The 27,178-nt window shown below is 38.1% G+C and overlaps 4 protein-coding genes across 10 annotated transcripts in view; 2 read left to right on the top strand and 2 right to left on the bottom strand.

The window, feature by feature from the left end:
* Nucleotides 1-9,146, top strand: part of npas2 (neuronal PAS domain protein 2) — a 46,902-nt gene extending 37,756 nt beyond the window's left edge. For both annotated transcript variants that reach the window (XM_043238929.1, XM_043238930.1), the window contains exons 12-22: nucleotides 179-326; nucleotides 753-834; nucleotides 1,659-1,785; nucleotides 1,887-1,990; nucleotides 2,555-2,626; nucleotides 3,127-3,285; nucleotides 3,538-3,702; nucleotides 3,789-3,979; nucleotides 4,730-4,822; nucleotides 4,982-5,192; nucleotides 6,121-9,146. In XM_043238929.1, the coding sequence (XP_043094864.1) occupies nucleotides 179-326; nucleotides 753-834; nucleotides 1,659-1,785; nucleotides 1,887-1,990; nucleotides 2,555-2,626; nucleotides 3,127-3,285; nucleotides 3,538-3,702; nucleotides 3,789-3,979; nucleotides 4,730-4,822; nucleotides 4,982-5,192; nucleotides 6,121-6,291 (1,523 nt within the window). In that variant the 3' untranslated portion in view covers nucleotides 6,292-9,146. The remainder of the gene's footprint in view (nucleotides 1-178; nucleotides 327-752; nucleotides 835-1,658; nucleotides 1,786-1,886; nucleotides 1,991-2,554; nucleotides 2,627-3,126; nucleotides 3,286-3,537; nucleotides 3,703-3,788; nucleotides 3,980-4,729; nucleotides 4,823-4,981; nucleotides 5,193-6,120) is intronic.
* Nucleotides 9,147-10,170: 1,024 nt separating this feature from the next.
* radx (RPA1 related single stranded DNA binding protein) lies at nucleotides 10,171-16,633 on the top strand. 6 transcript variants are annotated; one of them, XM_043238212.1, is made up of 16 exons: nucleotides 10,171-10,263; nucleotides 10,447-11,010; nucleotides 11,496-11,638; nucleotides 11,737-11,929; nucleotides 12,072-12,180; nucleotides 12,849-12,949; nucleotides 13,098-13,217; nucleotides 13,302-13,394; nucleotides 13,475-13,633; nucleotides 14,103-14,254; nucleotides 14,362-14,522; nucleotides 15,023-15,067; nucleotides 15,309-15,415; nucleotides 15,598-15,885; nucleotides 15,966-16,126; nucleotides 16,251-16,633. In XM_043238212.1, the coding sequence occupies exons 2-16, from the start codon at nucleotides 10,455-10,457 to the stop codon at nucleotides 16,422-16,424; spliced, it is 2,562 nt and encodes an 853-aa protein (XP_043094147.1). In that variant the 5' UTR covers nucleotides 10,171-10,263; nucleotides 10,447-10,454; the 3' UTR covers nucleotides 16,425-16,633. The 6 variants fall into 6 exon arrangements, with proteins under 6 accessions (XP_043094147.1, XP_043094145.1, XP_043094144.1 ...); XM_043238210.1 differs by having other exon boundaries at nucleotides 10,192-10,321; XM_043238209.1 differs by having other exon boundaries at nucleotides 10,195-10,360; nucleotides 14,365-14,522.
* A 671-nt stretch (nucleotides 16,634-17,304) lies between these two features.
* apool (apolipoprotein O-like) lies at nucleotides 17,305-21,799 on the bottom strand. Its single transcript, XM_043238164.1, has 9 exons — nucleotides 21,690-21,799; nucleotides 21,011-21,121; nucleotides 20,380-20,499; nucleotides 20,247-20,301; nucleotides 20,054-20,152; nucleotides 19,358-19,449; nucleotides 19,150-19,248; nucleotides 18,112-18,733; nucleotides 17,305-17,797 (listed from the first exon to the last, which is right to left on the bottom strand). Exons 1-9 carry the CDS (start codon nucleotides 21,699-21,701, stop codon nucleotides 17,709-17,711), a joined length of 1,299 nt encoding a protein of 432 aa, XP_043094099.1. The 5' UTR covers nucleotides 21,702-21,799; the 3' UTR covers nucleotides 17,305-17,708.
* A 2,146-nt stretch (nucleotides 21,800-23,945) lies between these two features.
* The window catches only part of si:ch211-26b3.4 (connector enhancer of kinase suppressor of ras 2), a 39,151-nt gene continuing 35,918 nt past the window's right edge, over nucleotides 23,946-27,178 (bottom strand). Inside the window, exon 23 of the mRNA XM_043240208.1 lies at nucleotides 23,946-26,345. Within this exon, the coding sequence (XP_043096143.1) occupies nucleotides 26,124-26,345 (222 nt within the window). The 3' untranslated portion in view covers nucleotides 23,946-26,123. The remainder of the gene's footprint in view (nucleotides 26,346-27,178) is intronic.

Genomic DNA, 27,178 nt, shown 5'->3' with positions numbered 1-27,178 from the left:
AAAACTAGGTCAGTATACTGTCTTGGAAATTTTGTTCTGTTAGTGTGAATCACAGAGGAGCTGAAAATGCCCCTACCAGGAAAGATGAAAGACCCTGTAAGAAGCTTTCAAAACATTTTTAGAGACTACTGATCTTTGTGTGTGTGTGTGTGTGTGTGTGTGTGTGTGTGTGTTGCAGTGATGCAGTGTGGGAAAGGAAAATCCTGTTACTATCGGTTTCTGACTAAAGGGCAGCAGTGGATCTGGCTACAAACACACTATTACATCACATACCACCAGTGGAACTCCAAACCAGAGTTTATCGTCTGCACACACAGTGTGGTCAGGTAAAACACACACAAGCTTTATTTATCCATGTATATGGAAGGAATGTGCATGCCACATTCTCATTTATATGCATATAAACAAAAACGCCTTTAAAAATGCTCTCAAAATATTTTCGGATTAATGATATTTGTCATTTACAGATATCTGTGTGCAAATGCCTGTTCATAACTACTTTAAAAGTAGTTAATATGCTTGAGCTAGTCAGCACAATTAATTGAGCGTTTTACAGTACCTGTTGTTTTTGTTTAACTCATGTTTCCATCTAGTGGTTAGATTGTGTTACTACAAATCTTAGTTTGGCCTTCAAAATTAACCATATTTTCATAATTTCAATATATTATAGGATCAGTCTACAGCTTTTCACGATGAATATATGAGTTAAATGAATGAGAAGTAAAAACAAACGATTTTATTTCTATCTAAAGCTATGCTGAAGTCCGAGCAGAAAGAAGGAGAGAGATTGGATTGGAGGAAAGCTCATCTGATATGGCAACATCCTCAATTAAGGTTTTACACCTGCCCAGGAATCACACACAGTGCTTTATTTCTGTTTGTTTAATAGATAGCTTTACATGTTGATTATGTAAATGTAGATTACATGAAGAATGTGTAGATTGAGTTTGTTTCTTCTTTGGAATAGATGTGGAGAAATTTAGCTTGACAATAGATGCAGTAAATGGGTGCCATCAGAATGAGAGTCCAAACAACTGATAAAAAACATAATAATCCACATGTCCATCACTTGACAACTGATGTTTTTAATAAACAAATCTATTATAAAGACATTTTATCTTCAAACCATTGGTACTTGCTAAAATACCAGTCCTCTATCAATAATATTTATATCTCCATTAAAAAAATGTATCTTGTCTGAATCAAAAAAGAAATATGTGCAGATCAGATTTACAAGCAAAAACAGTTCTGAAGAAATACATTGCTGTGTTTTCATATGAGAGGACAACAGGCGATGAACTTTTCTTTGGAGGAAGTATTATTATGGATTTTCAGGAATCGATTTTGGTGAAGGTTAAATGTTAAAATAATGATAGATTTCCTTCTCACAAAATGCAACATTTCCTTTCAAAAGACATTAATTGCTGGACTGGAGCGGTGTCTAGTATTTACATTTTTTTTCTCCGCTGTTTGGACAATCTGACGTCATCCATTCACTGCAGAGGATCTATTAGTGAGAAAGTGATGTAATGCTACATTTCTCCAAATATTTTACAATGAACAAACAAACTGCTATTTATCGTGGATGGATGGTTATGACTGCAATTTTTCATTTTTAGGTGAATTATTCCTGTGCAACAATTGTGTTTTGTGTGCAGGGGCAGGAGGTGTTTTTGGACATGTGTCCTCCTTTGGAAACTACACGAGAAAGAATCAGCAGCGCTCGATCAGTGTCGTCACAGAGTTCTAGGAAATCTTCACACACAGCGCTGTCTGACTCGGCGTGTAAGTACAAACACATACCTCGGCTAACACACTTATGGGATGCACTTCAGGTGCATCGGGTGATCGTGTTAAAGCCTGTGTGTGTGTGTCCGTGTCCGTAGCGAACTCATCGGTAAGGTACACAGAGGCATGCACGTCGTCACGACAATCCGCTTCTATTGGTCCTGAGAAGAGTTCCAACAGAATGCCACATAGTGGATCAAAGGTACAAACACGCACATCGTCATCATCTTTATCCTTCGGTCTCACTTGATCCTTCAGAAATCATTCTAATATGCTGATTATGGTCCTCAAGAAAACAGTTGTGCTGCTAAAATTTTGGTGGAAACCGTTAGTAACAAAGTAAAAGTTTTATGTTAGCTCAAATTAAAGCATTTTTGCTGAATATAATCGTTTCCTTTAAAAAGAAAAGAAAAGAAGGGGGCACTGGATGCCTGTTTTCAACAAGTTGTGCAATCAGTTTTCCCGCAATCTGTGTACAACTGGCTAAGGAAGGAAATGCTAATATGGGACTTGTGGGTGGGGCTTAGCTAATATGACATCATACTGCTCTGAAAATCAAAATGGCTTTGATTATTGAGAACATTTAGGGTTTTGGGAGCATTTAAAAAATGGATATTATTACCTTTATCATTGTAGGGTGGTTGTGTCCACACACTGTTGCTAAGACACATTTATATTTTGTACCTCTTTAAAACAAATCTTACTGACCCTCCCCAAGTTTTGTGGCTGTGTGTGTGTATATGAATATTTTGTCTCTCTGTTTCAGAGCCTGATTCAGAGGCAGAGCTCCTCTGAGCCCACATCACTCTCCCCCTCCTGCAGTCAGCATTCCACTATGGTCAGTCTTCTTCAAATGTTCTCTTTATTTCCCCTCTTTGTTCTTGTATTCTTAGAATAGAAAGACTGGATGGCGGTGCCAAAATCTAGAACCTTTTCACATATTTCTTCTGCAGGAATAGGAGATGTAAAAATTTGTTTTGCACTGGTCCCAAAAACCTGCTGGACTTAAACCTGCTAATATCATGGCTGTAATCATGCATGCAAAATGCAGGCACTTAGCCCATCTAAAATAAAACAAAATGTGTGAATGTACTGTCAGTTTGATTGCTATAAATTGTATTTGTTTTAACTTCTGCCTGTTGCACCTCACAGTGGCATTCGTAACTATCCAGATTGTTTTCTAAAATAGCTTTTCAAAATGTTACGCAACAGTGAAGTCAGTCACGTCTTCATTCGGTTCAGGGCAAACAATGGCCAGATTTGAAAGAAGTTTACAGTGCCCAAAAGGTAGAAATGCTCCATTGTGTTCTCAGTGTTGTGTGTGCATGTGGGTTGCAGACACAGTCTCTGTACGGATTCCAGCAGCCTCAGTTAGGCGTCATGCATCAGCTGAAAGAACAGCTAGAAGAGCGGACGCGCATCCTACAGGCCGACATCAAAACACAACAACAAGAGCTGCACGACATTAAAGAGAAACTACAACTTGCTAATCTACAGGTACAGCCCCATAATTATAAACATGCAAGCAGTGTTGTGTGTATTTGGACATTTAGAATACTTCAAACATATAAATAATATAAAAATAGGACCAAAAAATATTTATTGTATTTATTACTGTGATGACAAAGCTGTAACTGCAGCTATATTTATACAATATTCCTTCTCTGTTGAAAAAGCTACTATACTCACAGAGGAAGTTTGCTTTGGAGTGTGACTTAATTTAAAAACAATTAAAATCTCTGTTTGCAGATGTTACTTCAGCAGCCGATACAGGGAGAATTTGCCGGTTCTGGTCCTCAGCAGCAGGGTCCAGGCAGGCCGTCCCAACACAGCACCCAGCCCAAACCTCAACACTGTGTTTCACATTCATCGCACACACTACTCAGAGAACAGCCCAGTAGCTCATCTGCTCAGGTACACATTACGCACAACACACACACATGAATATTACTCACTCGCAGACTCAATAATTTATGGATGTCTTTTTTGTGTGCGTTTAGGGCCAGCAGAGACTGGTTCAGACTGGACACATGCAGGCCGTCAGCGTTCCAATGCAGACACACACCAGTCTCACCACACCCTTCTATAGCAACCCAATGATGTTCTCACCTAACCACGGACACCGAACCCAACATGACACACACTGCCAAAGACACACACACACTGACTACAGCCAGGACGGACAGCTACGGTAACAACACAACTTAACACACAGAAAAACAACAGTGCAAAGGCCTGGTTACAAGACAAATTTTAGAAAATTTGGTTTATTATTTTTGTGAAAAAAAAAAAAATCAAGATTTTTTTAAAGCTTCTTAATTCAGAAAGTTATTAATCTATTATGAATCGTTAAAATATTGGTGTCCATTTTTATGAAGTAAAAAGAATGCAGTTTTTTTTAAGTAATTGAATTATATTACAATAAATTACTCATTAAATACAATTATTTAAATTATGCTTATAATAAAATTTTATTTAAAAAAAAAATTAAGCAGAGTGAATAGTGCTTATAAACAGCATATTTCCTACTGAAAAGAAGAACAGATTAGAGCACAAAACGGTATTCCCAAAAATAAACATTCTGTCATTAATTACTTGCCTGAAATGAAATATAAGAATTTGTTAAATAAAGTAATTATTTTTTATATGGTTTGCGCACAAAAAAGTATTTTCATAGCTTCATAACATGGATTACCAAAAAAATAACAATTATTTGTCTGTTTTTAATCAATAATAGATTACAGTATATCCATGTCAGAGTAGTAACAATCTAGTTTAGCTATGACTCTACAGGGGACACCAGAATAATAGATGTTTTTTGATTGGTAGAGTGGGGGAGCTTCCCGATTGGATGATTTTGGTAGTACAGAATGTTTGATTTTAACAAACACGTTCCCTGATTTGATCAGTAATATCATACTGGGTGTTTTTGAATTGGTAGGATGCTACTAAACCAACCAATGCAGACGCTTGTACCAGACAGCAATGGGGGGGCCCAGTCTTCCCAGTGCAGCTCAACTATTCAACAAACCAAGTGAGTGTGTGTGTGAACGTCATAGACCCATTAAAAATTAATGTGAAGTCAGAGACCGAATAGTGGACTAAAAACTACTTGTATGTTATTTGTGTTGTAACAGAAGAAGTATGCTAGCATACTGTTCATCAATTCATCAGTAACGTTTGTGTGTTACAGATATCCTCTGGACCAGCAGATGATGGCTCCTTCCTTCCCTGTGCAGCAGGTGAACTGTAACGCTGTGCTTGTCCCTTCCCCCGTCTTCACCTCACCAATCATGATCCCACATAACAGTTTCATCACCCATCAGGCCACGCCCGCCTATACGCCTCACCCATCAGCCGCCCCACAAAGTTTACCACTACAACAAACTCAGCAGTTCTTTCAGGTAAACTAAATTGTGATTCATATTTTCTTTTCTGAACCATATGTGACTCAGGTCCACAAAACCAGACATAAGGGTCAGTTTTGAAATTGAGATATATATCACAACGTATATATAGAACAATATTTGGCCACGATGCAACTAACTGAAATTCTAGAAATCTGAGGGTGCAAAAAAAAAATCTAAATATTGAGAAAATCGCATTTAAAGTTCTTTAGCAATGCATACTACTAATCAAAAATGTTTTGATATATTTAAAGGAGGAAATAAAAAAAAATATCTAAATGGAACATATTCATTTCACTGTTTCATTTGAGTAAAATTTGCATCATATCATATACACACAGAAATTCTAAGGTGTTCAAGGCAACCCATCAAAATAAAGGTTTGATTTAGATATTGTGCCAGAAATATATTACTATTATTTAGGATGATGTATGTAATGGGCTACTTTATTTATTGAGAAATAATCATACAATATTGCTTTTTAATTTTAATAGTAAATTCTCTTTATTTACCAAAAAATGTTATGTTTAAAATGTAATTATTTAAAAAAAATAAAAGTTTACTGTTTGTCATAATTTTATTGCTTGTGGAAAAACTTGAAACAATTTTACATGAGTAAAGAATGGCATTGAATCTTATACATTATATTTTTGTTTGACTTGATTAATAAAAATTATGTTTTTAATGTTTTTGTGTTTTGCTTTGGTACCGATCTGTGGATTTTCACAGGTATCGTTACCAAATACAAAAATGTTCTTACCGTGACAACACTAATATAATGTATTAGCTAGCTATTGCTATAAATATACCTGTCCTACTTATGACTAGTTTTGTGCTCCAGGGTCATATATTGTCTTGAATCATGTTGTCTGATTCATTTGAATGTCTATAAAAACATTCTGTTAACCGTTCTCTTTCTCTGAAGATGCAGCCTCAGGGTCTGATTCACAGTGCTCCCACTCAGGCCTTATTCCACACCCCTAGCGTTCCGCAGCAAAGCACTGTGGGATACGTACAGCCACAACAGCAGCAGCAACAGCATCATCACTCACAGTCCGGCAACCTGTCGGACTACAGAAACATGCTCCCACGGTAGCCCCGCCACCTGGGGGAAAAAGCCAAGAGATTGCTGGAAAAGCGCATTGAGCATTTAGCTCTGAAAGGCATGATGGGAAGGGACTCTCTCGGCTCAGGGGAAGGCTCGCTCCCGAGCCAAACCAAAATCGAGAAAGCCAAAGTCCCTCAAAGTTCCCATGACAGCAAATGATGGTGATAACGCCACAAGGCCCAAGGACTGTGCCTGGCCTGGACTGCACGCAGGGGATGCTGGGATACGTAGGAGGAGCCCGCAGGCGTGTGACCTGTCATGGAGACAGAGGTCACAGAGCAGTCAAGCAGGCGCTTTGATCGACACGTAAAGGACAGAAAGCCGTAGAGGGTTTTTGGTACTGTAATGTTACAGTTATCTAGACTTTTCAAAACACAAACATACAAAAATAAGACAAAATCAACAAATCAAGTAATGCCTTGACAGAGCGTAAACTCTTCTGCGTGTGTTCTGTCCTCAACCGCTACTAAAATAGTAACTAAAAGAGAAACCGCCCCACCAAGAAGAAGAAAAATACATGAACTGATCATATTTCATGTGCGTGTGCTGATGAGAGGAGCTGGGCATAATTCAGCGAAGACCCAAATATATTTGAAAAACATTTGGCTTCCTGTTATCATGTGCAGAGCAGGTTCGGCCCCCTCCTGTAGTTATGTTAACACTAACGTAAAGAAACTTGAATCACGCTGTATATTTCTAATATTTAAGAGCAAGTTCGCATTAGGGCAAACCTTCCTATTGCTCAGCTCAACTCAATCCCTGTTACTCTTTATTTTTTGATCCACTGTACTGTACCTAGGGTTTCTCCACATGTTGAGTTCCGAAATATCATATTTCAGTACTTTTTATTTCATTTTACGGTTATAAACCTAGCTCGTCAGGAGAAGCATGTTGGTTTCACTGATCAAACAGTTCTTTGAGTTTTCAGATGTGCATGTGGTCTGCCTGTTCATACAGAAATCTAAATTTGATTTGATGTCAATGTAAGCAGGACAGATGTGCTTCAATATTTAGTTTCAGTGTTACACAGGGATGAAGCTCTGTTTAATTTATGCTTCGTAGTAGAGGGACTGTGTTGATTGTTTTATGGTGGTGGGGCGCGAGTGGTGCAGCAGTTAAACTGCGAAAATGAAGATGTAAAATAAAACGGTAATGCATGTGGAATGATTGAAGACAATCACAACGTCATGGCTGCAGAAATGGAAATGTTCTCATCTGCCTGTCACTTTGGGCAAAATGTTTGGCAAATACAACTCAAATATTAGTAAAAAAAAAAATACCCCATTATTATTATTTTTTTTTTTGTATTATTATTTTTGAGGAATTGTTGTAGACATGGAAGTGTTTAGATGTTATGAAAAATCACAGACAAAAATCTGACAATCGGGGAAACTTCAAGCTTGCACTTTCCTCCATCCTGTCACGCATAGCACATTTAAAGGCTGGTGCTGGTTATATTATTTTTTTTAAAACTAAGACGATTCTGTTCAAGACAGTTTAGATCATGTGCCCTTCTGTATGTCGTGCAATGCAAATCGAAAAACAAGAATGTGTGTAATTTATACTTATCGAAGAGATTTCTGTTTTTCGTCAGGTATGTTTTCTTGTATTAGCAAGAAATGCTTCGTATTAGTAAAAGCCAACGTGCTGTTTGAATGAAAACCGAAAGTATTTTTGTACTAAAATCTCCTCGACATTCCTTCAGTCATGTGTAGAAAGCGTGAAACTCCCCGACTCTCTCAGGTGTGACATCTCCACGCAGGTGTCTAGCTTGTTAGTACGCTGTTGCTGGTCTAAGCCGGTTACTAGGTGGTCATTAGCTGCTCCAACCATCTGGGACCAGCAACAAACCAGACGGAGGAGCTATAAAACACCAACTTCAAAACGAGTAGGACAAATAAATCCAAAGGTTCTGACTTACGCCAGTTGCCACTGTGATGGCCATTTAGTGTGTGCATCGCCCCCTGAACAAAACGAGCTGTTTCATCCTTCATTTATTGCCCATTTGTGGTGTTTTCATGAAATATTTTGCCAGCTAGGCTCGAACATTTCGTCTCAAATGTTTCTTGAGTTAAAGGTTTGATTGTTTTGCAGATGTGTTTGTGTTCATTGGGTTGTGAGTGGTAGATGGAAACTGTACCGACTCTCTCATCTTTGTTCTCTTTCTCTATGAAACTATGCTCTTGTGGAGACTGCACTTTATTCTTTATCCCTTCTTTAAGTCTTTTGCTTTGTGCTCTCTCTCTCTCTCTCTCTCTCTCTCTCTCTCTTTTCTCTCTGGCCTAAATTTCACCCCAAAAGTGTCTGTTCTGATGAGGTTTTAGGCCTCATGGATTCGTGAGCGTGTGTTTTATGTGTGTGTTGTGAGTGTATGTGTTATCTGTGTTACCTGAACTGGTGACATCGTCAATGCATTTATATTCTACCAGGTGAGGGGAAGAGACAGAAAGTGACACCTGGTTTAAACAGCCATCTCTGCTGATACTCTGCAGAAAATACACGGAAGATATTGTAATATAAGATATACAGAAAATGTCTAGAAAAATATAGTTGTTTATTTTATAAGATGTCAAATAGATTGAAATAAATTTATATGCAGTGTATGATTTGAAAGTAAAAACAGAGGTATTTTGTAACAGATTAATTATTGAAGTGTCTTACTTTGGGGGGACGTAAAGCTTTCTGTTTGTCGGTTCAGCGAGTTGATGTTGCACAGTCAATGTATGGCTTGTTTTTCCCCCTTTTATTCTTCTGTGTACATATACCATCACAACAAGCTTTAACATATTGTTAATATTGTTTTAAAAGAAATTAATAATAAAAAAAAAGTTTACATTCTGAAACGGCTTGGATGTTATGCTGACTCTTAATTACTTTTCAGTACGCCGTAATTTTTATTTTACATTAAATATAACCTTTTATATGAAAGTAATACACATTCGAACACAGACTGTTCTTTCTGACCACTTTGATGTAATTGTTTCTAAAACATTTTTGTGCCAAACAGTTTTTGTAGCATACTGTATATGTACATGGAGCTCATACTGACCTCTGTCAAAGTTAAGGTTCATATATGAAATAAATACACATACATTTAAATGTACCTTGAATATGTACACCATTTAATTTACATTCATAACGTATGTGTGATTATGAAGTACATTAGTTATATAAAATGCAAAAATATATATCAGATGAGCAAAAGTCACCTTTTCCTTCAAATTGTATTCGCTAAAAATGTAGAATTGAACGATATTTTCTGTCATAATTTCGGACCGTAAAAAAACATTTTCATCAAGACCTGGTGTTTTCAATGTGGAACAGATGACCCTGTTGTAGCACAGCTTATTTTTTGATTAGTAATACACCTACACCATTCTGTATAAAATATCTAATAACTTACGAAGTTTAAACAGGTTTACAACATTAAAAATCAGAGGAACAAACAGGCTAATTATGAAATTTATACCTTTGTTAGCAAAACTAGTAAGAAAATAACAGACGGCATACACCTTAATGTAAAATAATAATAAAAATACAATTTAAATAATTCTATATAAAACCAAACAAATGATAAACTAATGTTTTGTTTTTTTTTACTTGCATTGTTACTTGCAACGTTTTTTTTTCATCCAAAATAAATTTAACAGGTGTTTTTGCATTTTGTTTTGAAACTCCGTCATCGTATTGTCTTTTTCTTTTCTTGTCAATCAGCTCGACTCACTCATGGATAAACGAAATCTGATCGTTGCGTGACTGCCGTAGTTCAGTTTTAATTGTCTGTTCTCACACCGAGCGAAGTGATTTCAGTGCTATAAAACGTATTTTTGTCGCCAGTGAACGTGTGTCGCTGTTGCGTCCTCCGTGCATGTAGGTGGCGCTGCGGTTAAAGTTTACTGTTCAGTTGCTCGGGAAGAAGAAACACGAACTCGCCGCGCGCTTGGAGTTTGTTTACATTCTGTGAGGTTTGAGTGGACTTCATAAGCAATTAAATCGCATGCACTAATTATTTTAAAATGTAAGTTAATAAAAGCTGTATATTTAATGAGAAAGCTAAGTGAGTATCCGTCTTCTATAAACGGTCGCTCTTAAATACTTTGTATACACGTAACGTCATTAAATGTAATATTAAACGGTCTCTAGTTTCAGAGATGGCAGGCCCGGCGGATCGCAGCGACAGCGGGTTTGGTTCTGCTCTCCAGGCGGTGTTTGAGCAGCTGCGGTCCGCGCACACGCTCTCCCTGACCCTCACTAGCCCGCTGTGCCTGGCTGTCATCGCTCTGGACCGCTACCTGAGCGCACAGCATCCCGTCCCTGAGAGCTACAGTTATGACCTGACGGTCACGGACGGCCGGTGGCGGATAAAGTGTCAGCTGGCGGACAGTCTGAGCCGGTGGGTGAGGACGGGCTCACTGCGCTGCGGAGCCGGGGTCCTGGTGTCCCAGCTATCGATGGTCCACGACGAGACGAGGCTGAGTCACAGCTACATCAGGATAGACAGTATCTGCAGCGTCGTGGTGCTCCCAGAGAGGTTTCTGTCCATTCAAGACGTGGGGAGTATCCCGGAGTGGTGTCAGGACCACGTGACCCGGTCCGATGGACCCCTGCAGCTGAGCAGAAAATATTATTTACCACTGTGGATAAACGACGATCCTTATGGAAGCGTTTGGGTTCCTTATAGCCCACCGCCAGATGTGGTCATTGATGGTATGAGATCATGTTCTTTTCAAACCGTTAAAGATTCTGTTTAATGTTCACAGTGCTGCCTCCCAAAATTTATTTGAATTATTTACCCAGCTTTGCCACTATACAATACTAAGCAATAGGTTTTGCCCATTTGACAGCAAGTGTTTTCTATAACTCTGGATGACTGGATGATTTCACCCATATATTGTCATTTTATTTTTACAAAATAGTTTGAAGCATTAAAGTAGACATTTCATTTATGTTTATTTCATATGCTTTCTTAAGCAAGTTAGTCTAGCACCAACATGTAGGATTGTAGTTATTAATACATTGCTTTTTTAATACGTCAATGCAACTAAATTTTGTAAAAAATGAGAATGTGGAATTAGACCATTTACATACAGTTTAATTTTACCACATCTGCGCGCTAATTGTGTTAAAATGTTTTGTGTAATAAGAGTGTATGTCTTATGATATGTTGTTAATGTTGTATTTCTGTTTGTCAGTGTCTAGAATCACACTTCTGGCGGATCTGGAAGCATTCTTTCACAGCTCCAGACGGCCTTTGCCACTGCTGGTCCGAATTCTGCACAGGTCCAGGATACGCTACTATGGCAAACCAGGGCAAAACATTGACTTCCCATTTCAGGTGAGTCAGCATCAAATGTTCTTGTTGTCTGCAGGTTCTTCTGCAGCGCAGACATTCTGGGGCTATGATCTCTTTCTCTGGCTTCCTCTCCTTTTCAGGTGTACTGTGAGGTTGCTGATCAAAGTGGCGTCATGTCCATGGTTGTATGGAATGATCTTTGTCCTGAATGGTTCAACAGACTGACAGTCGGCTCAGCTCTATATCTACAGCAGTACACGTTGAAACACAGTTATCAGAACCGATCAAGACCACATATCTCCTCACTCTCTCTTAAGACTTTCCACACCGTTGGTATGACTCCAGAACTGATAGTTAATAGCCTTCTTATGCTGCATTTTCACCTAGGTTTTTTTCGATACAGGTTCAGTATTGGAGCATTTCTTGAAAAGGTTTTATTTCAGCTCTTTGTTTGTGGTTGTTCTGTGGGTTGTAGAGATCTGTTTAAATCCTCGAAGTCCTGCTTCTGTAGTGACAGTGATTCCTCCAAAAAGTGTTCAGCCTCAGTGGGATCTGCCTGATGTTCCATACAACTTTGCCACAAGGTAAACAGAATTATTTAACCTTTCAGGGTGCATTATGTCCAAACACAGGATGTCCTGCAAGAATGTTCACTACTATTCAAAACTGTGGGGTCATTTTTGTTTTTTTGTTTCTCAAAAATCTACTTTTTTCTGCAAGCATACATTAAATTGATTTAGAAAGTGATCGTAAAGACATAATAATATTACAAAACAAGTCTGTTTCAATTAAATGCTGTTTTCTTTTGTACTTTCTATTCATTAAAGAATTTTTAAAGAAATGATTACAGTTTCCACTAAATCATTAAACAGAAATCAGCATAGTGACTGCAGAAGATTCAAGTTTGCCATCACAGGAATAATGTAGACATATTAAAATGTCAAAAAAGGAAGCATTTAAATTGTAATAATATTTTTCAATATTACCATTTTGCGGTATTGTTGATTAAATAAATGCAAACTTTGTGATCACAAGAGAGTTTTTAAAAACTTCTTACTGGTCCTAACTGTTTGAACGGTAGCATAAATTAGTGTGTGTCAAATCTAAATATGCAAACAATCATAACTAAACACAAATGTGCTATTTTATTAGATTTTAATTGCATGGTTTTATTTACATTTATGTACATGTACATCATGTACATTTGTCACAAAACCAATGAGCAATTTTCTTAACCTCTCGCTGTGATCAGGTCAGAGGTGGACTCGATGAACAAAAACCAAGCCTGTGACATCATTGGTCTAGTGACATACGTGGGCCGGGTTGAGAGAATTAGGAGCAAGGAAAAGACAGGTATACTATTTTTTTTAACCACTGGTTGTCAGAAAAAGTGCTCGCTAATATAAGCTACATTGTTTGTTTGTGTGTGTGTGTGTGTGTGTGTGTGTGTGTGTGTGTGTGTGTGTGTGTGTGTGTGTGTGTGTGTGTGTGTGTGTGTCAGGACCTGAAAAGTTCTGGGGCTATCGTTGGGTACATGCAGTTGATGGGACAACAGACTCACCATTTATCCTGGAGATCTTCTCCTCATCCCAGCCAGAGATCTTCAACAACATCTGCCCTAGTAAAACCTCAGTCCTAAACACATACAATGCATTTCTGTTATGCTAAATGGCCTTATTTATGATATCTCTTTCTTGCTCTGCAGTGACGTATCTGGTGTGCACTCAGATGAGAGTGTGTAAGACAGGCTGCTCTGTGTACCTGACCAGTAGCACAGAAACACAGCTCTTTATCACAGGTAAGATTTCATCCAGAGCATTCGGTCACCGATAACCATAATCAGCTCAGCTTTATTTATTTGTCTGTGTATTTTAACAGGTTGTCATAAAAAGCAGCCCTATGTCAATGAGCCGAAAGTTAAAGCATTCATTCAGTGGACTAAGACACTGAAGGACAGTGTCATGCTGGGGAGGACTTCGGTTGGAGGACATTACTGCTACCCTCCTGCACCACCCACATTCACACCAACCACCAACGGTAACATGACCAGTGAGATTTAGCCTTTCTAAATTTAAACACTATTGTTTGTTTGTTTGTTTGTTTTTCATTGTTCAAAAGACTACAGAATTGTTACATTTTAAAGGTATAGTCACCCAATAACGGCAAGTCTGTCATCATTTACTCAGCCTCAACTTGTTCCAAACCTGTATGAATATCTTTGTTTAGTTGAACACAAAAGAAGACAATCTGAAGAATGTTGGTAACTGTAATGTTATTGGTAGCCAATTTGGCTACCGGCAAATTTTTTTTGACAGTGTTATTTACTTGTCAGTCAATGGGACACAAGCCTCCCTGTTTTCATTCAAAATACTCAAAATTGTGTTCCAAAGAGAAACAAAGTTTTTACGGGTAAAAAAAAGTTGTAATAGTAATTAATGACAAAATTAAAATTTTTGTGGGGTAACCCTTTAATTAAATACTAAAGACATGGATTCCTATGTCGCAGATGAGTCGATTACAGCAGTGGCTGATCTGAGAGGGGAACTGGAGAGTCTGCAGTACAGAGAACATAGGAGACTGGCTCTACAGGGTCATGTGTCTGCTGTACAGTACCACACATGGCCACCACAACCTGAAACACCACACAGTGAACAACAGGTCTGTACCACTCAATCAAGATGAAACAACCACCATTAAGGCAATCTGTCATTTCCTTTTGCTTTTTTAGAAAATGTGCTGACCAAAATAATGACACTTCATTACAGCAGGAGAGTGTCTCCGTACGAGGAGTCAATGACACTGGAGCTGCCTCTTCTCCCTCCACAATGGATGAGATGGCTCTGATACAGAGAGAGATGGATTCAACTTCACCGGATTCTGATATTACAGTCTCACCCAAACGCAGGAGAGTGCAGACAGGCTCAAGGTAAGGTGTTCTGCACCATTTACCAAATCAGTATCTGATCCATGACCGTATTGTTCGTTGTGAACTACCATTCAAAATTTTGGGGTCGGTGAGATTGTTTAATAGAAACGTCTTATGCTCACCAATGCTGCATTTATTAGGTACTGTAAAAGCAAAAATACTGTTTTGAAAAGTTTGTAGATGCCACTACGATACAGGTTTTTTCAGGATTCTTTGCTTAATTGTAATGTAAAAAAAAAAAAAAAGTAAAAATACAGCATTTATTTGAAATTGGAATCTTCTGATTGTAAATAACTTCAAATAATTAAACAGCGGCTTAAATATTTAAGGAACATTTCTACAGCTAAATAATTACATTGTCAAAAAGGCAAAAATGTGTGTGTGTCAAGAAAACAAAATACTGTTTCATGACAGGTAAGCATTTATGGCTGGTTTACGTAGATAGATGTGCTTAATTTATGTAACTACTTTTTATGAAATGTTTATCCCTCTTTATTCAGAGTTCATCGGCAGTATTTCACCAGATCCAAAATGCAGTCCAACAGGTAATCTAAGCACACCTCACTTCTGGTACTTTTTGTATCTGTATGTTAAAAATTGTACATTTTAATACACTTTTATTTATGTATTAAAGTATATTTATTTAAACCGCAGCGTCTTTCCCTATAGATTTGCATGGTATATACTATGCCAATTTTAAATTAGAATTTTTGAGGTACTGTTAAGTAAAAAAAAAAAATTGCAATAATTGACTGCTTGGTAGTCATTTCTTAAATTCTCCCTCAGGCAGGTGGGCCTTTCCTCTCATGAACAGGAGGAAGAAGAGCAACAGGATGAAGGGGAGATGGAGGACTCTGAGGTTGAAAACGAACATGCATCAGCTGTAGGAAAAGGTGTTGTACCTCTAACCATCACTGATATAAATATAATATTTAACTACACAATAAATTATATTTTAAAATAAATTCAAAATAAAAATCTTTTAAATTGTAACATTACAATATTTGAATCAAAAAACTGCAGTATATGTGTGTGTGTGTGTATAATTTATTTTATTTTTTATTTTTTTCTAAAGAGATTGACCAAACATCCCGAGTCCCAGACGTACAGCAAGCTGCCAGCCACCCTGCTGTATTATGGGAGAGCAAAGTCTGGCCTTCAGTGAAGCAGCAAGTGACCGATCACTTTCGTTGTGGTAGACTCGATCAGGAAAGCATTTCTGAAAAATTCCATTTCGACGACCGAGAAGTTCTACTACATCGCCTGAATCTGAGCCCAGCCAGATGGACGCCCGAGCTCACCGCACAAACACACACACACACACCTGTGGCCTGCACTGGCTACTTCACGCTCACGATTCTGGGTAAGTGCAGCACCTGCAGCTGACCAAGTTGTGGACCGGTGCTATAGCTCCAGGTAATAACTGGCTTTCTCTTCTCTCAGGGCTGAATCAAACGGCTGCAGTAGATGTCCATTTTGTGCCTGTCCTCTCCTCCGATGACCCCAGAGCGGCTGGAGTGCCACACACTCAGCATGACAACTCCCTGCTGTCCTGCATATCAACAGGACGACTGTGTGTTCAGCCAGATGGTAGCTGCCCGGCACCAGTGTGTGTGTGTGTGTGTGTGTGTGTGTATTCCACTCTGTTTGGTTCACATTCTCCATCTCTGCTGAATAACCTGTGAGTCATTGTGACACATTGTAGCACTAAAGTGTGTGTGTTTTTCTCCAGGGTTGTTGATGTGCTCTGCTTCTCAGTTGGAGTCGGAGCACGTGGTGTGTATTGTTGATCTCTGTTTGCTCGGAGAACACAGGGTAGAAATGATCTGCTCCAAACTGTACAGGACAGCCGACATCTGCCACCCCGATGGCACTCAAGGAGACGCCACACGTCATGAGTAATAATCAAGCACAGAAAAAAGTGGAATCAGATGATAGATGTCGGTGCTTTCCAATATGAGTTTTTGTTTTAGTGGACTGGAAAACTGATTTTATGAGTTTAAATGGGCCAGAAAGATATTTTTACTTTTGTATTAATAATATGTGCTTCTAACCATTTGTTTGTAAAATTTCAGATAACTTTTTAGAAAAATAAACTTGAACGCAAAACATTTTTAAATACCTTTATTTTTATCTTATGCTTTTCTATTGCACAGGCAATAAAGATTTATGTAAAGAAAACATAAGCCTTTTAACAAAAACACATTAGTGCCCTTTGAGAAATACTGTCCAAAATGGTCCTGGACAGTTCCTCAGTTGAAAAGCTGTTAACTTTGAATTATGTTTAGAAAATTTTGAAACTAAAGATGCAGCATGAACATTTTGAAATAGGTGAAAAACATTTCAGATTTAACGGATTTATCTAAGGTTCTGACAGATTATTTTAGCCTTTTTTTTTCAATTTCAAACAAATTGAAGGCTTGATGTATTTACTTCTAACCCCTGTAAAATGTATTTTAGAAAATACATGTATACATCAAATGCTTTTGATTATATAAAAAGTAGTGCTGTCAATAATCGCATCCAGATTTGTTTACATAATGCATGTGTGTGCGTGTACTCTGTATATTTTGTATATATACATCCACATGCATGTATATATATTTAGAATTTTTTGTTTATAGATAAAATATATTTATATAATCATAAATTATAGAAATATAAATACATTTTACATTGTATTCATACATAATAAATATGCACAGTACACACATGTAAACAAAAACTTATTCTGGATGCAATTAATTGTTTGACAGCACTAAGAGGTTTTATGTGTGTGGTCCAGTTTAAGCTTTTTTTTTTTTTTCACAGTATAAAATGAGCACAAAATTGAGGGCAGAAATAAATCTGGAGATTAAACTAAGGGACCACAGACTTTTTTTTTTATTATTAAAGTGCTGTTACCCTACGTTTTCCTCCATGGCATCAACAAATTTTGATAACGTGTTGAACACAGAAATGTGGCTTTGTGTGTGTGTGTGTGTGTGTGTGTTTGACATCCCTGCTGAGGTAAGAAAATTCTTGTATGTGTGAGGCAGCACAGAAAGAAACATACCATTACTTTCTTCCACATCACTGGTAAAACAAATATCCTAATCACAAAGTGATCAAATGCTGTTGGAATCATGGCACATTAAAACATATCATATGCTCCATCTTTCTCTGCGCAGTTTCTCTGTCACTCTTTCAGCTCCGTGTGCTGTACATGTCTGCGTCTTCTGGATTAGACTGGCCATGGTCGAGCAATGCAGGGTCAGGAACAAAACGTGGCTTCCCTAGAATGGAAATAGACGGTTGGTGAAGTGCTTACCGAGTCATGCAAGTCATGTAAGAATTTTGGTTTGGTAACAATAGTTTTTTGTGAAAATTTAGTAAAGATGCATTAAATTGGCATTAAAAGACACTTATAATGTTACAAAAAATTTCTATTCTAAATAAATGTCATTTTAAATATACTATTCATGAAAAAATCCTGAAAATATTTATTTGTATGACTTTAATATGGATCATGCAACACTGAAGGCAGCAATAGAATAAAAACAACAGTAATACATAAAAAAAAAAAAAAAAAAAAAAAAAGTTTCCTCACCTGTGACTGGCTCATCTATAGGAGGTTCAGGTGAGAGCGGGGCTTCCTCAGCTGAGGGAGGTATCAGAGGAATGGCTTCCTCAGCGGGGGCCGGGGCAACAGAAGCAGGTTCCTCATTTGCTGTGGTTGGGTTGGTATCTTCAGGGGGTGTGGCTTCCACTACAGTAGGTGTAGTTGAGGGTGTGGCCTCCTCCCCCATTATAACAACTGTAGGTGCAGGGACATCAAGTTCTGAAGCAGCAGGGGCAGCTTCTGAGACAATTTCGGGATCAGACTCCCTAACAGGAATAATATCTATTTCGGCAGAAGGTGCTGGCTCAGGAACAGGGCTGGATTGTGCATCTAGGACAGACTCGGGGGTAGTTTCTAAAGCAGGTGCAGGGGGAGCTTCAGATTCAGAGAGTGGTGCAGCAATTCCAGATGCTACATAAACAGCAGGAGGAGGTTCTAGAACATCTCCTGACACGTCTGCTGCTGGGGCTAAGTCCACTGATGGGACGACTTGTGTTACTGGTGTGACATCCTCATCTGGAACAGCAGCGACCGGCTCAGACTCAGGCAGGAGTTCAGAAAGTGCTTTAGCAGGTGATTCTATACCTGAGCTTGTTACAGAGGCAGCCGACTGTAAATATATTAAACAAACATCCAATTTAAAATATACAAATTACTAAATATTTTTAACATTTTACAAGTGGACATTTGTATTTACATAGCTGCAGTCTGTAACTTTTTTGTGTTTAAAACTTACAAAATGTATACAATAACCTTGTACACCATGAATCCAAACTGTGTTTTCGGCTCGTCCTGGATCACTACGGTACATAACTGTTCATACTACTTAGAGTGGTTCAGGTGGGTACCGCTGCAGAGTAGCCTGGTACCTGCGTGATTCGTCATAGACATAAATAGAGAGTAGCTCTGGCTACAATGCTCTTCCACACACGCAGTTCTGTTTATTAACCACTAGAGCACCAACAGTTACAGTCTGCAGCTTTAAAAACCAACATAACAGTTTTATTGTGCAACTTTGTAGAATACCTCCACACTAACAACAGGCATGATGACATCTTCCTTCGGTTTGGATTTAAACATTGAAGCAACAGATGAACTGACAGTATACACCTTTTTACCAGTAATCTGTGAAAAAAAGAATAATTATATATCAACAATTTGCTAGGTGTGGTAAATGTGTATGTAATTAATGTATTAAAGTAGGTGTTTTTTGAGATGGAGAGACACCCTGTACCTTCAGGACTCCAACAGTCTGTGTGGGGTAACATACTGCAGTACCAGCGGTAGCCAGACCAAGAGGAACGAAAATCCTCTTAAAACGAGAGCCTGCGCAAAAGCACACATTCACACAGATGCTGCTTATTATTCACTTAAACTAGAGCTGGGTATAGTTCCAAAATGTTCAATACCAATAGTGATGCCTTGACTTTGATACAATTTGATAAAATCTGTTTTTAACAATATTACCTCAAAAACTTTTTCCAATACTTCATGATGATTTAAAGCGAGGCTTGAGTAAAAGTGTAGTATAAATTATCTAAATTGTCTTATGTAGTATGGCGCTACAGAGTGCATAAATGGTCATGTAACATGTTTTTGGTTGTATTTTGTGGACAGATTTTTTTCTTAAGTGCAGTGGAAACGGCAGTAAGGACGAGGATCCTTTTCATTTTAAAACGAAAATACCTTTTATTAAGCCTTTTATTGTGACGCTTCAAAAACCAGCACTTGACTTACTTACATCAAGCATGCTGCATGCTAATTGGCTCACTGACACTGACGGGATTAACCCCTTAGGTAGCTAAATTTAACAAGGCATTTTTTGACACTCGGTTTTGAGGCTATTCGGTCAGTGCCAAAAAAAACATTGAACTCGAAACCCAGCCCTATTTTTAAACAGTAAAACAAAGTAACAGCATTCTTAGCTTACCCTTGCGTGCCAGTATCAGGCCACCCAATCCAGACACACCGATGACACCCACTCTAGGCAAGAAGCCAGGAGGTGGATCTCGAAGAAAGTGATACGAGTCTAAAACCAGAGAAGGTCACGAGTTAAAAGGTCAGGTTCACAGTCATTTCCTCCCTCTATCTCCCTCTATCTCATTCGTAAAAGTCGGCCTCACCTTGCCCTGCATGGTAAACAGATATCACTCCAACTTTGACTGAAGCGAAGGTGTTCTGGAAAAACAAGAACAGATCTTTTATAAGCGTGTACAATGATAAATTAAGTCATTATCACAGTGTGACACAACTCACCTGCACTGCTCTGACGTATGGCTGCAGGCCCACCCTCACGGCCCCCAGCCCCGTCTGTAATACACCAGCCGGTTCCTCCACAAACCGCACAGCAGAGCGATCTGGGGAGTAGATAGACAACTGGACAGAGATGGAAAAGAAGAGAGGTCATGGCAATATTTAACATGGGTATTACTTTACATTCACATACATTCAAAAGTAAGGGGTAGGAAAGATTTTTTTAAAAATTGTGTACAATTTTAAAATCAACATATTCTATTTTTACGTATTTTAAAAGGTCATTTATTTCTGTGATGGCAAAACTGAAATTTCTGCCTCATTACTCCATTACACAAGATCCTTCAGGAATTATTCTAATATGCTGATGTGATACTTAAGTAACACTTATTCTTATGTTGAAAACAGCTGAGGTGCCTTATTTTTGGCAAGAACAACAATACTTTTTTTCAGAATGCTCGTGATGAATTAAAAAGTTCAAAAGAATAGCATTTATTTAAAAATGTTAAAATCTAAACTGCAAACTTGAACTTTTTGCAAATACTTGAAACAATAGTATGGTATATTGTTCAAACATTTTAAATCTAGATGGTACTCAATGCATACAGGATACCATTCCAAACATTTTTCTTACCTCTTTCGGAGATATTAGTTCCTCGTTTATTTTCTCAGTTATGGAATAGATTCTGAATGAGCCCAAACCCACTGCAACAGCAGCAGCTGGAAGCGCTGCATACTTCAGAATCTGAGGATCAACACAACAGTTTTCATTTGCTGACCATAATACCATGACATTAAATAACTAAAAGGTTAAACGGTTGTTCATGTGCGAAACGGTTTTTGTATGTGTTGTGTACTTTTCACTGAACGCGTGTAGTATAATAACTATCAGCTTTGGCCTGGATGAGTGTTGTCTGCGTTTCAGCTCCTTGATCTTGCCTTAAGAACATTATCTGTATTAGTTTAATGGACTGAAACGAGAGAAGACGCTTTACCGCGTGTAATAACCCCAATCCTACTGTCTCGAGTGACAGGAGAGAATGTCGTCTCTCAAAACCTCGTCAGCTGTTGCTGCTTGTGTTTAAGACGCAGCCGGTGAGAGATCATCAGTGTGTGACAGTGAGTTTAAGAGCAGCATGTTCTTGGCTCTGGTTTAACAAACACCGTGCTTGCGCTCTGATTAACCGCTGCATCGTGCAGATCATGAAAAATGACACTTGTCCAGATGTGTGATGATATTCTGCAGAATGCACATGTTATTAAATAGCGGACACACAGCCATTTTAACTATCTAAACTGGAAGTGTAACTCACCTTGGCCGCCATGCCGGTCCCGCCCCCTTTGGTCTCACTACGGAAAGCAGGAGGAGTCAAGAAAGCACTCACAACGCGAGAGAATATTCCTGATGGGGTTCTCACAATAATAATACCCAAATTAGGCCATATGACAAATAGATTATTATTGTTATTATTATTTAAATATATATGTTTAATAATAACAATTATTATTTTATTTGCAGCAGCAGTCTAATCACATTTGTTATGTTTGCACCCCACTTGTAAACCTTTCATTCAACGCCGTTCGGATCCCGTCCCCACTTTTTCCACTCTACGCTTTCTTTGACGTCAGCTATGACCTGTCCTATCGCAATTAAAGACAAAACCCCAAAAATATATTCTAAATAATAATAATACATCTTTAATAATACATTCATTCCCGGCTTGACCATAATTTCCTATAAAAAAGTAACAAATGCATAACTCTTGGTCACTGTAATAAACACTGCTGTGATCCGTACTTGATAGTGAGCACTAAGTAGTTGAAAAGAACATTAATGGACAACGACAACTCATAAGTGCGAAAATGAGCGTAGAGAAGTTACTCGCGCCGACAGCTGTGGATGAATTTGACGAAAAGAAGGCTAAAACGAGTGAGTAGTATATTACATTTTTCTGTACGTTAATATTTCTTGGGGCCGCCGTGCCGAGACTGTTTGCATGCAGGTAGTAGTTTAGTATTAAAAATTCAGCTGAGCTGAGGTTATTTTAGGCTTGACAAAAGCAGCAGGGCACCTTGGTTTATTATGCAACTTGCTAAATAGACAACTACTCTTTCTTAGATAAATACTCTTTTGGATGGCTTGGTACTTTGCAAATATGATGTATTTATAAGGCTACTCCGATGAAAACGACGATATACTGTCCTTTACGAATGTGTTTGGATTAGTCTTGTCATGACACGCTGTAGTGAACGTCTGTAAAAGCCTCTTGTCTGAGGCCCGTTAAAAAATGCATAGCATGCTGAGAACAGTCATTTAACTTAATTTTAAATCCCCTTAATGACTAAACCCCACAGTTATGGGATTATACCTACCAATCTGTGTAAAAAAAAATACAGAGCTTTCTGAATTTTTACTTAGGCTCTGAAAAGTGACACTTTGACCTTCCTCTCCAAAATAGTGGATTAATCAGTAAATATACATCCTTGACATTTAATATTTTGCCTTTCATCACTGTACATGTTTATCTTTCTGCAGAAAAAATAAGAATATGCTGGTTATGTGTGTTGTGAAACTTGATGCTGGTTTAAATTAATATCCTTTTAGATTCTGATTACAAAACATTCCTTTTGGTATCTTAATTTTGAAAAATGCCCTCAACGACTTTGGCCGGTTTAAACTGTTCATGTGCTGGCGAAGGACCAGCATAAACCAGCAACGGGACCAGATTAAACCAGCCAAAGTACAGAAGAGTAAAATTACTTTATTTATTTTACACAGAGATTGGTAGATTTAATCCCATAACTGTGGGATTAAGTCATTGAGGGCATTTAAAAATTAAGATGCCAAAAGGAAAGTTTTGTAATCAGAATGTAAAAGGATATTAATTAGCTTTAATACATTTAGGCTTGGTTTCACAGATGGGGGCTAAACTTAATCCAAGACTATAGGCCCAGGCCTAGAAAAACATTTCAGGCGTGCATCTCAGAGACAATAGCACAGACATATTTTAAGATGTGAGAGCAAGGTATTTTCATTTCAGACCGTTTAAACATGTATTTTAGTCTAGGGCTAGCCTTAAAGCTGCAGTGTGTAAGATTGACAGCTACTGGTTGAAATGGATAGGCCTACTGCAAAAACAGGCATTCCGTCCCGCAACGCACATTTCAGATCAGAATTACTGTCTATAGCGTTATTTTTCAGAAAAACAGCTATGTAAACACAGCATGATTCCTTGACAGCAATATGCTGCGTTTTCTAATGACTGGAAGTGGCAGGATCATACAGATTAAACATGCAGGATGTAGTATTGCCAGCTAGTGGTCGTAATGGATACTGCAATTCTGGCCCCAAATCTGCCCCAAACGTACATTTGAGCGTAGAATTGCCGACTATGGCATTATTTTACAGCGAAACGGCTATGTAAATTTAAAAATATATATATATATATATAATCTACCAAACCTTAAAAAGACTCAAAACGTACAAACAAAGCCTGAAATCAGCCTGAGATTTCACTGGACATTGGACACAAGATGAGACCATTGGAAAGCATCACAAAACACAAATGCAGAGTGCAGAGAACTCAGTTTATTAGTTTAACATTTTACAATCTGTATTATATATATTTATATATGTATTTATATTTCTGAAAGCAAAGAGGGTTAGCTTTGAATAATACTGTGAATAAATATCAGGCTCTTCCTGGTGTTTTAATATACAGAAGGGGAATTTTTGAAAGAAAACCTTGAAAAAAGAGCAATATGTTCCGTCTCAATGTTGCAGTGCAACTTACACCTTATACAGCATAGCCGTGTGGGGGAGAGAGGGGGGACATGCCCTTAAAACCACAGTGAAACCCCGATGGCCTTGATAACACGCATTCGCTCGCTCACTCACACACACACACACACACCTCATGAGATGAAACACAGTGAAGTGTAACATTCTACATAAAAATAATCGTTAAAAAGGTAACTGCAATGGGCAGATGTGATTTTGAGAGTCGCTTTGGTAAGAAAGCATCAACCACGGACGTAAGAGTATTGTCTGTGTGTGGGCAGTGTGTGTTTGTTCTAATGAAATTTACAATTAACAAGCCATTGAATGAGTACATTCTATTCAATTAAAATACATCCCACAAGATTCAAAAAAGTGACAATCAAACTTAACTGTAACACTGAGCACATATGCAGGGCTGCGTTTAAAACCAATGTGTCTGTAATGTGGACGATTGAGAACACACACACACGACATGTGGAAAGGGGACGTTTTGTGCTCCACCGCCGAGAATGAACCAATTGATTTTTTTATTTTTTATTTTAACCTCTAATTCTCTCCCGTTTTACTTTATCCAATTCTAGAATCCTGAGCCACTGACGTCTAGAATTGCGAAAGGGGGGGAAAAAATGTTGGTTTTAGGCTTGTGGAGTCTGTCTAAGGGACACGTACATTAGCAAACAGAAATTAACGACCTGAATGTAGCCCATAGCTCAGAGGTAATGACCAGCAAAGACCCGGAAACAAGCAAAAACAGTCATAACATCAGAGAAGCAAAGCTTTTCATCTTTTGTCTTCTTTTTTTGTAGAAAAAAATAGAGAGTAGAAAGGTTCTGCGTTCGCAGAGTCAAAAGATTGCATTCACGAGTACAATTCACAGTTTTAAACAGAGGATGCAGCTATGCAAATAATATGTTCTTATATACAGACTGTTCTCTGGCCTGATAGCATATAGTAATACTTTTTTAAACCATGCATGAGTTTAGCTATAATATAAATATTCTAAAGAAGCCAAATTAAACACGTTACTACCTGCCAGGAGTTCATCTTTTCCCGAATGCAAATGTCATCAAACTCTCAAAAAGAGACTCTTCGGCATCCAACTGACTCGTTTACTGTCTTTCTCTCATATCTCTAATACACACGCACACATACGTGCACACGTACATACATACACACACACACGCACACACACTTTCCTACACTCTTGTTTGCTTTGAGAGTTGTATAGAGTAACACAGTAGGGCGGTGTTGCTTGGTAACAGAGTAAAGCCTGTTGCCCATGGCTACATGAGTGCTCTTCCTGCAGCATTCCGAGGGAAGGAAATCAAAAACAAAAATCAAATGAAAAATATATAAAATGAATAAACGAACAAACAAAATCTGCAGAAGACTTGTATATCAAAAAAAAAGATTTTTTAACTCCAATCAGAGAGAAAAATAAAAGATTTGTTTCATATACGGTCCTACTTTGTTCAACAGGTTTTCAATTAATCTGAAAAGATGTTTCTTCAGGCATGCAGTGGGCACCTCACGGGGCCTTTCTTTCATCCGTCTCAAAATGTGGCCGTGATGAAATATATTGTACAGAGTTTGCAGTGAGCCGTAAATGTGCAGGTAACACTTTCGCTTCCGTGACGTTTGAGCAGTTTGAGTCACCTTTCAGTGGCTGCGTGTCTGTCTGCAGTAGTTCTGGAGGCTGGGTCAGTTCTTTGACATTGATCTTACAGTGTATTGGTTCTATCCTGTGTCACTCGCAGTCAAGAGGAGGGCAGTATCGGGTCATCCGTCAAGGAAAAAGTGAAGACAGTCTGGATCCACAGTGTTTTTCAAAGTGTGTGTGTGTGTGTGTGTGTGTGTGTGTTTGTGTGATTGGGTTTGAAACGCACGACTCACGTTATTCATATACCTTTATGTCTGTATTTTAGCATGTGACTGTTTATTAGTTGTGTGTGTGCGTGACTGTGTTTCACACGTGCGTTTCTATGAAAGAGTGAGTGTGCATCATCAGCGTTGGCGAGAGAGGTGAAAGGTCGTTGGACTCGCTGGGCGGTTCCAGTGGTGCAGAGCTGAACTCACAGATATCCAGGAAGAGCTCGTGGTTTCGTTGCTTCCATTCACGAAACCTCCTTGAGGTCAAACAAGGGTCGTCCAGCAACTGACTGATTATCGCCAAGTCGCCCTCCTTTGCCTGTTGTTCAAGGGGAAAGAGAGAGGTTGAATAATCACTCAGGACGTCATTAAGACACTTTATCAAAAATAATCATATTGTAACGAGGGGCTTAAGACCAAGCAGATGCTTCTGTCAACTACTAGTTCATAGACAGAATGTGAAGATCTTTCGGTTAACACTACTAAAGAAACATTAAGTTAATGTTAACATTAACCTAATTAATATTCATGAGCTAAGCTAATAACATTTAAAGCATGTCTTTTTGCTTTTCAGGTAGTTCCTACACTCTTACCAGATGGAAGGTGACAATTACTCACCAAATATTTATGTGAGTCCTCTAGAATTGTAGGTTAGTTTCTTCTAAATTTGTTTATGAAGATACATTTTCGTAAGAGATAATGTTTACTACTATTCAACCACTGCGTGTTAGTATGATTCTTAAAAAAAAAATTGTATATACCAACTATCCTTTTAAGAATGTATGCATTAAATTGATCAAAGATAACACTAGAAATTTGTTAACAAAGATTTCTTTTTCGAATAAATGCCATTCTTTTTTTTTAATCATTATCACAAGAATAAATTTATATTTTTAAAATGCATCAAAATAGAAAGTGGTTATTTTACAATAAATACATTTTACTGCATTTTATTCAAAAAAACATTTTGGTGAGCATAAGAAACTTTTATAAGCATTAAAAAACATGCAGATCTTAAACTTTCACCACAGTAGCATACTAACACTACATTTTGTGTCGTATTACATTCATCTACAAAAACGCATGATTGAAGTGGAGTTTATAATAGAAGTTTACCCAGTTTCCGTCCGCTTTCCAAACCCAAAAGTATAA

Source organism: Puntigrus tetrazona, chromosome 5 (genome assembly GCF_018831695.1).
Source record: "Puntigrus tetrazona isolate hp1 chromosome 5, ASM1883169v1, whole genome shotgun sequence".
NCBI lineage: Eukaryota > Metazoa > Chordata > Actinopteri > Cypriniformes > Cyprinidae > Puntigrus > Puntigrus tetrazona.
Note: the sequence above shows the minus strand (reverse complement) of the source record. Positions and strands in the feature narration are given on the sequence as shown.

What these genes read in the sequence shown, in the direction of transcription:
- radx (XM_043238207.1), top strand. An exon ending in GCCAGATGTGGTCATTGATG is followed by an intron (nt 11,011 to 11,495) that starts GTATGAGATCAT and finishes TCTGTTTGTCAG; the next exon opens with TGTCTAGAATCACACTTCTG. An exon ending in TGCATCAGCTGTAGGAAAAG is followed by an intron (nt 15,416 to 15,597) that starts GTGTTGTACCTC and finishes TTTTTTCTAAAG; the next exon opens with AGATTGACCAAACATCCCGA.
- apool (XM_043238164.1), bottom strand. An exon ending in TGTTTACCATGCAGGGCAAG is followed by an intron (nt 20,153 to 20,246) that starts GTGAGGCCGACT and finishes CTCTGGTTTTAG; the next exon opens with ACTCGTATCACTTTCTTCGA. An exon ending in TATAGATGAGCCAGTCACAG is followed by an intron (nt 17,798 to 18,111) that starts GTGAGGAAACTT and finishes TTTCCATTCTAG; the next exon opens with GGAAGCCACGTTTTGTTCCT.